This window comes from Malus domestica, chromosome 14 (assembly GCF_042453785.1).
Source record: "Malus domestica chromosome 14, GDT2T_hap1".
In the NCBI taxonomy this organism is placed as follows: Eukaryota; Viridiplantae; Streptophyta; class Magnoliopsida; order Rosales; family Rosaceae; genus Malus; species Malus domestica.
Genome location: NC_091674.1, coordinates 30,068,437 through 30,077,316, shown reverse-complemented (window position 1 = coordinate 30,077,316; position 8,880 = coordinate 30,068,437). Strand labels below are relative to the sequence as shown.

The following is an 8,880-nucleotide window of genomic DNA, read 5'->3' as shown; positions in this document are numbered from 1 at the left end:
CATTAATATTTACTAAAGAATGAGACCTTCCAAACAACTTAGCATAAGGATATGATATTTGCAAATTTAGGCATGGCATTCGATTCATCAGAAATACTACATGACTGCAAGCATGATACCAAAATTACTGAGGTAAAGAAGCAGCACTGACCAAAGTCGCAACAGTCTCAATAATATGCCTATTCTTCCCTTCTGATAACCCATTTTGTTGGGGCGTATATGGACATGAAACAAGGTGCACAATACCATGTAAATCCAGAAATTTCTTAAACAATCCACTCATATATTCACCTCCCTCATCTGTTTGTAATGACTTAGTGGTTGTCTTAAATTGATTCTCAATAAGAGCATGAAATTTAAGAAACACATCATATACATCAAATTTATTCACAAGTGGGAAGATCCAAGTAAACCTTGTGCATTTATCAACAAAGATTACATAGTATTTGTAACCTTCAACAGAGATAGTGGGTAAGGGTCCCCATACATCAGTATGCACTTTTTCAAATGGAATACTAGACTTAGTAGTACTAGAACTAAATGGAAGTCTAGACATTTTGCCCATAATACATGATGAGTATATCTGTGGATGTACATCTAAACAAACAGAAATAGAAAAATCCTTAAGCATTTTGGATTAAACCTCATTGGTTGGATCACCAAGCCGATGATGACAAATAGATGTCTTCACAAGCTGCCCCAAGAGAGCCTGTGGTAAAGTGTCCAAAAACTGCGAATACTTGAAAAAATGTTGTTGAAGAATGTAATACAAGCCACTACTACTACTCCTTCCTCTCAAGATGATTTTCTTTGTTGCCTTGTCCTGCACCCAAAAACCAAACTCATCAAGAATAACATAACAATTGTTATCTTTACAAAGTCTATAAATAGATAATAGACTTGTAGCCAATTGAGGAACATGTAAAACCATTTTCAAAGTTAACATTTTTTAAGGAGTTAAAATGGAACCCAAACCAGTGTTAGCAACCAGAAATCCTTCACCATTGCCCATTATGATTCTTTCATTTCCTTCAAAAAAAGCCATCAGAGTCAAATTATCCAAATCTGCTGTCATGTGGTGTGTAACACCTGTGTCCAACACCCAGTTTGGTTGAGAAGAGGAAGCAAAACTTGGCTGAGTTTGTGCAGTAAGAGCAGTGATAGAAGATGGTGGTTAAGCACCCTGATAAGCATAATTGCTCATATGGTAGCAGTTAAGAGTAGTATGCCCTCACTTCCCACATAGTTGACACTTTGGAACTTGAGGAGCAGTGTTAGAACTTGTAGAATACCTACAATAATAGTTTGGTGTAGTATGACCGCGCTTGTTACAAATCTATCATTCAGGAATCATAGTAGACTTAGAACCAGTGTTGCCATTCCAATTCTGCCAACTAGATCCTCTTTTTGAACTAGAACCTCCACTATTACCAAAATTTCCAGAAGACATGGTTGAATTCCCAAAAAATCTGCCATTGTTACCACCATTATACCTTGGTCTATTATTAAATCTTCCATGGTCGCACTTGGTGCAATGGCAAGTGCCTTCGCCCATGAGCGGTAGGTCTCGGGTTCGAGACTTGGGAGCAGCCTCTCTATAAATGGGGGTAAGGCTAGCCGACATTCACCTCTCCCAGACCCTGCGTAAAGCGGGAGCCTTGTGCACTGGGTACGACCTTTTTTACCATTTCCTTGTTGATGAAATTGAGGCAATTGAGCTTGAGAAATTATCCCACCAGTGAGGCTTGAACCATTAGTCGAAGATTCAGCACTACTTTTACCGACATAACCACAACCTCCATCGAAATATTATGAAGAACCTTGAGAATGTTGAGCAACATTAGAATATTCACCATGACAATACATTGTTGACATTGGAAAAGTTAAAGTAGAGTGAGATTCTTCAGCAGTTCTTTCAGCAGCCAACAATTGTGCCTGAAATTCCTTTAAGGAAATTGGAGTCTCACAGGCTACAATCACAGTTCGAATCATATTAAACTCAGCAAGTAAGCCAGCTAAAACAACTACAATTAGATCATTGTCAGATACTACTTCACCAATGGCAATTAATTGATCTTTAAGAGCCTTGAGTCTGAGCATATACTTCTCTACACTATTAGCACCTTTCTTAATAGTGTGAAACTCTGTCTTCAAATGATTAATTCGAGCCCTAGACACAGTAGCATATCTATCTTGGAGATTTGTCCGGGCTTCATGAGCAGTTTTGCAACCAACAACATACTCAACTGCTTCATCACCAAGTGTGGCCAGTAAAAAACTAACAAGAGCTTAATCTTATTTAATCCACTCCTTATAAGCTTTAGTAATTCAATAGTAATCCCAGTCTCCTCAGTAAACACAAACTTCGGTGGACACACAGAAGAACCATCAAAATGATCAAATAGGTCATAACCTTCAAGAACTGATCGAAATTGAAAAGACCACTTCACAAAATTGTCATTTGTAGTCTCATAGTTAACATTCCCAATAAACTGTCAATCTTGATAGAATTCATCGCCATACTTCAAGAAATTTCAATATAATATCTAAAAACCACCGAGAACTTTACTTCTTCAGATAGCTTCGTGCTCAAGAAATTGATGAAAAACTGGCTTCGTGCCAACAATGAGTATCAACATGCTTCGTGCCAAAAAGAAATGCAGAACAATCAACAAGCTTCATGCCAACAATTAACACTAACATGTTTCGTGCCAAACAAGAAACTCAGAACAATCCACAAAACTCATCATAGAAACTCAAATTTCAATTCTTCAACAAATGATCACCGCAGATATACACATCGCATACAAAATGCAAATAACATGGAGTTTCGTGCTCGAATTGCTCAGATTAATAGAAAGAATCACAAACAATTACTTAGAGGCTTCGTACCCTAGAAATTCACCAACACACAATCACCGCCTTCAAAGAATGAAATTCCAGAAATTTTACAAAGATCGAACACAAGTAGTATGAACCGGCAAGAAATCGAACCCTGATTTGACAAAAAACACAAAAACGATTTCCGTCAAAGATTAAAATTCCAGCCAAACAGCCACTAGATCCACCACCAAATAGCTACCAGATCCACCGCAGTGCCTGATGAACCAAATAGCTTAAGCAACCCAACCTCTATTCACATACAGACTTGGGCCTGGCAAGGTGTCAAGGTTTTGAACAAAATCCGGGTCGAGCCACAGCCCATGGAGGGCTTGGTAAATAACAAATATATCATCAACCCACCGCATCTCGAATTCAAACATTCTCACACTAAACTAACATAATACTATCACTTGTATTTGGAATAAATAAATACGTCCTCACATGCAAACGGACCGGTTGATAATTTGCCCTAACTCTACATACATTTTTGGGGTTCATTCGTGAATAATGATAAGTGAGATATCTTGAATTCGATTCTCGCCTTTAAACCACATTATTGCTAGCCCATTGTGAGGCTTAGCACACTCCACATCCCCTTAGTGTAGATAATATTGTTTGTTAAAAAAAATTATTTCTACCCTACTCGATTACAAAAGGTAAGGGAATTATTGACTTTTTAATCTATCATTTGCACTTTCAGTTACACAATTTTACAGAATCAATTTACCACATATCATTGTGCTATTGTTCTTAAACGTTATGTTCTAAAGAATGTACGCAAGTCTTTCTCTATTTGAGATGTGGTGTTCTACTCAACGATACACAAAAGGAAAAAGAGGATGTCACAAATATCACGCTATATCACAATCATTTTGAAAAATTAACCTTATACACCTCAAATTACCCCAACAAGTAAAGAAAACAATTTCTAGAGCTTGGCCTTCATTTATTTTTTATTTTTTATTTTTTATTTGCCACAAAAGCTAATGACAAAAACAACCATAAGCCTTTTTAGTTTACAGAGAAATGAATGATGAGAAAAGAAAAGAAAACCTCTAAACCCTAAAAATCAATTGAATCTCATGATCTTTGGAGCAAACCTCAACAGCCTATCTAAAGAGTGTGGCAAGAACTTCCTTGCAAACAAAAAGCAAATATTGGTTGGCTTCCCATTGTACTCACAGTTGCTTCCATGTCTCAGCTTCTTCAAGAAGTCGATCGTTACATCTGTTCTCATAAACTTAGACGGATGGGGCCCACCCCTCGACCAGTCAACCCAGGTCAACGTCCTGTTAGAATTCTTCTTCCAAAACTTGATGCTTACATATGTGGGCAAGTAGTGCTCATCGGAGTAGCATGGGGGTTTGCAATACCTTGTGAATAACGGGAAGTACTTTTCATCCGAAACCATTGCGGTCGCGATCTCACGGTCCACTTCGAACCACTGTGAGCCTTTTCGCCACTGATCGAGTATGATATGAGGCCTCATTTTGTGCCTGTACCGGTCTCGGCCGACAGGGCCGGGAAGGTCGTAGGCCTCCACGAACGTTTGGTTTGAGTCCATGAGATAATTGTAGACTATGTTGAAGTTAAAGAGTGGTATGCATGACTCTGAGAGGAGCACAAAACGTTGGTTGGAGAAGTCAAGCAAAGCATTGGCTAATAGGCGACGCTCAGCTTGCACCATGTTAGGTTGACCCCATGTCACATTCTGCACATTGAACCATTTGAGTTAGTAGTTAATCATTACACTGGAGAAAATGTTTTGTCATACAATCCGTAAAGTTATATAAGTCATTGATTCAAAAGTTAACGGTCTAATAACTTAACATGTTCATCAACAGTTGACAATCTGATAACTTAACATGTCCGACATCAACTGTTGATAGTCTGATAACCTATCATGTCTCATCCATCCAGGAAGAAAATATGACACATGTTATGCTAATATGTTATGCTTGTTAATTAAGAGGGACTAGTTAGCCTAGCTAGGTTGCCTTTCTCTAGAATATGATGTGTTACACTATGCTATATACTTACTTTTATGTACTTCCTAAGGACATAAAAGAAACTAAGAAAGAAACTAAGGGCCACTTTTGCTTTCTTTCTTGAATTTGATACAATGCACATGCATGCATGACAAAGAGACAACATTACGAAAGGAATTTAGAAAGGTCTTGAAAATGAATAGAATTCTGTTGCAGATAGTTACAAAAGGAGTAGAATCCAAGCAATGCATGATGCAACAAAATTGAGTCCACCACTCAATCCATATGCCAAATTTATTAATATTTCTGAAATGTGAAATTTATATATCAACAGGCTTTATAAAAACATCTGGTGTGTCATTTGGTTATCTAGAAAGTGTTCATGTATTAGCATTATTTTAACCAAAAATTAAATCACCCCCACCAAATAATTTCCCAAAACTGATTTGTTATTTGTTCATCTTGTCTTCACGACTTCTTCCACAGTTGAATATGATTAATTTGTCAAAAAATATCGCAGGGAAAAGCTCATATAGACAGGTTTTACCCATGTTCTTCTGTCAAATCATTTCTTGACACTATATCAGTAATTCCAATTATTATAAGGATTAAAAGATGAAGATCTGCTTAGATTCTATAATGTGTGTGTGTGTGTGTATCTTATAAAGTGAATTAAGTTATTAAGTTTAATGTATTCTGAAACTTAGATAATATACATATCATTCCTTAAACATGATGCATTGAAAAGAATGTCAACTATCAATATTAATATTTTCAGTGCCTTTAAAACTATAAATAACTTCTGAAGAAAAGCTTAAGTAATTAAGGGAAGGTAGATTTTTTATACTATCGTATCGTCTTTACCCAAAAAAAGGGAAGGTAGATTTTCATGGGAGCAGATCCTCTACGGAGTTCAAGGATCAAATAATTTTGATCTTTAAATTTGATCATGCGGCCAAAAATTATTGTAGTTTTCAAAAAATAATAAAAATTTTAGCTGTACGATCAAATTTTAAAGGCCAGAATTATGTGAATCTAGGCTCCGGAGGTGTAAGTCTTGAGAGGATCTGCCTCCGATTTTTATTGACAAACCTGTCATAATGCAGAATCACACATATACATACTTAAATAAACAAATGATGATTTGGTCTTCCAAAGCCTTGTTATGCAAAATGAATAATTAAGTAATGCAACAACTCTACAGACCAATAATATATAAAACATGGGCATGAAGTTCTCCACTGTATGAGGCATGTTATGAGGCAAGGTTGATGGCTTTTCCATTTACAAACAATGGCCTCAATTCTCAAGAAAAATCAATTTGATTTTACTAGTTATCCAAAAGGTGGTGTCTAGAAAATGGCTAACTAATCTCTACTAATTAATGAAACTCTCTTTGTCAATCAAAAGAGAGTGAAAAAACAAATTAATCTTCTATCACATAAAAAAATGATGGGCAATAATGTAATTTCACAAGTTTAAATTTTACTGTTTGTTATTGAAACTTCACCTACATGTGATATTAAAATACCTCCAATATTAAAAATTAAAAATTAAAAAAAAATTAATTTAATTTAAAAAAAAATCTCCCAATTCCCCACATTCTCTCTCTCTCTCTCTCTCCCTCCCTCTCTCCTTCCCATTTTCTAAAAAAATGTGTTCATACACACAAAATGTGTAGGCAAATACTAGTTTATATGAAAAGAAGTAATTAAGTGCGTAGTATAAAATCTAAATATAAAAATTTTAAAAATTAAAATAGTTGTAAAGCTTTACTGTAAAAGCCAAAAGAAGGAAAAAAAAACACTTTCTTATGCAAATTTGAATGTGGAGAAAAGTTGAATATCAAAATTAAAGCAATAATGTGTAGTACTATAGTTTAATGATTTTTTATTCTTCACTTGTAAATAAGGGGTCTCAAATTTAATATTTAACTATGGATAATCCATTATGTGAATTAACTCAAACAATTTTACAACGGGTAGAATATTGTTGCAACAAAAAGGAGAACATATTGCGTACACAAAAAAATTAATGAAGCTAGCTGCTAGCATAAAGCATTCTACTCCATACCATCAGTTAACTAGACAGAACACCCATAAAGGTTGGCTTGGGAAGTAATAATCATCATCAACTTCCATATCATTTAGTTTACAAAATTTATTCTACAAATTCAGTCTCTCTAGCATTACTCTTTGTGTGGCGTAATTCAATTTGCTATATATGTATACACGCAAAGTCATCATTGCTTTGAACTACTACAAGTTAATCATATATATTCCCAATTTTTTCTGTAAATTAGATAAAAACACTTGTAACAAAAATGCTTGATGAAAATTAATCAAGAAAAATTAGGATTGTAACATGATAAACTGACCTTACTCGGAACCCTCCTGCCATAAAAAACCGAGTTTTCAGGTATGGTGTCATTGAAATCCGGATTGGCATGGACATAAATGGAGTACAGCCCTTCATGTCCTTTGAAGAACATTTCCCAGAGAGGAGCCATTGCCAGGCTCCCTCTCGTCAGAAACATGAATGCAACTTTTGGAGTCCGTTTAAATGGCAAACCCCGCCGTAGCGGCACCAGAGAAGCTCTCCACAACAGCTCATCGTCGTCCATTTCATGCAAAATATTCGGCGACTTAGTGTATTCTTTCAACCCTATTGGTGGTACAGGGCTGGCGGCGGAGGTTTTGGCTCTTGTTTGATTTGTCGGGATATTGAGAGATTGTGGTGGTCGTGGTGGAGAAGAAGATGTTCGATTATTTGTTGGGATATTGAGAGATTGTGGAGGTGGTGGAGAAGAAAATGTTAGATTATTTGTTGACAAATGAGAGTATTTGTTTTGTGTTGAATAAAGTTGGAAGGGGAAATCTTTGAGGTAGATGCTGAGGGAAGCGCCTAGTGCTAAACCGAAAGCAAAGATTAGAAAACTTGAGACGATTTTATGGAGGTGGATTTGGGCATTGAGGAAGTGCTTTGGAAATGAAGGTGGTGGGTGGTGTTGCTGATGCTTATTCATCATTTTTTTGGGAGAGGGTTTTGAAGAATGAGGAGTGTTCTTGGTTTTTGAAATGGAATGAATGAAATTTGCAAGCTTCAAAGAACTATTGGGGCTGTTGTAAATCTTGAAAAAAAAAAAAAAAAAAAAAAGAACTATTGGGGCTGCTCTCTCTCTCTCCCCTCTCTTTAAAAGATTCTTAAATTGATCTCGTCACACTAGTTTTTTCATTTTTTTTATTTGTTAACATGAAGGGTCAGGGTCATGGAGCCTTAAATTAACTCAAAAGGAAACTACAAATAAGATTTACAAGGACCGTCATCATTAATCAAGGATAAATTTTAATTCATAAAAAGTAAATAAAAAAATGCGTGTTGGTGTTCAAGATACATCGAATTTCTCGAAGGATTTAGTAATAAAAGACTTGCTAAAAAAACGAGGAACAACAAAACATGAGTTGGGTTTTTTCTTAAAAAAAAAAAAACCATGAGTTAGGATAAAAATGTTTATGAAGTTGTATAGTGGGTGAGGAAGACAGTGTATGTAAAAGAAGTGGGTGTTGGAGATATGTCAACAATCTGTGATAAATTTATATATGCTAATAATAAACAGTGTATGAACAATAAAATAATATTAAACATAAATATTGAAAATCGAGGCTTGCGTACTGCAATGTCCTTGAAACAAAAATTTCGCCCATACTCGGTGCTTGTAGTTCTACGGACATTTGCTTTACTAGGATTCAACGATCAAATCAAAATTCCAGCATCAAAAAACTTGACTTCTGGCGAATTTTTGTGTGGTTCTTTGATAAAGGATATTTGTGATTGTAGAAGAAGAATGTTGATTTTATGTGTCTTAAATGTCATGCAAATTGATGTATATATAGTGGGATTATACATGTTTGCAACAAGTATGAAAATGGGATGTGACTGTTGGGAGACATCTCTTTAGATGGGGTGCTGAGTTCTCTGTGTTTTTTCATTGACTTCAGACTTCATCTGA

The 8,880-nt window shown here is 35.7% G+C and overlaps 1 protein-coding gene across 1 annotated transcript; it reads right to left on the bottom strand.

Moving 5' to 3' along the window:
* Positions 1-3,824: 3,824 nt before the first annotated feature.
* Positions 3,825-7,995, bottom strand: LOC103455513 (glycosyltransferase BC10-like). Its single transcript, XM_008395104.4, has 2 exons — positions 7,249-7,995; positions 3,825-4,594 (listed from the first exon to the last, which is right to left on the bottom strand). The coding sequence occupies exons 1-2, from the start codon at positions 7,897-7,899 to the stop codon at positions 3,953-3,955; spliced, it is 1,293 nt and encodes a 430-aa protein (XP_008393326.2). The 5' UTR covers positions 7,900-7,995; the 3' UTR covers positions 3,825-3,952.
* Positions 7,996-8,880: the final 885 nt, after the last annotated feature.

Excerpts from the sequence above, each read along its gene's own strand:
- LOC103455513 (XM_008395104.4), bottom strand. The coding sequence starts at position 7,899 with ATGATGAATAAGCATCAGCAACACCACCCACCACCTTCATTTCCAAAG. Across the intron at positions 4,595-7,248 it reads GCAGGAGGGTTCCGAGTAAG|AATGTGACATGGGGTCAACC; the intron begins GTCAGTTTATCA and ends TTCAATGTGCAG.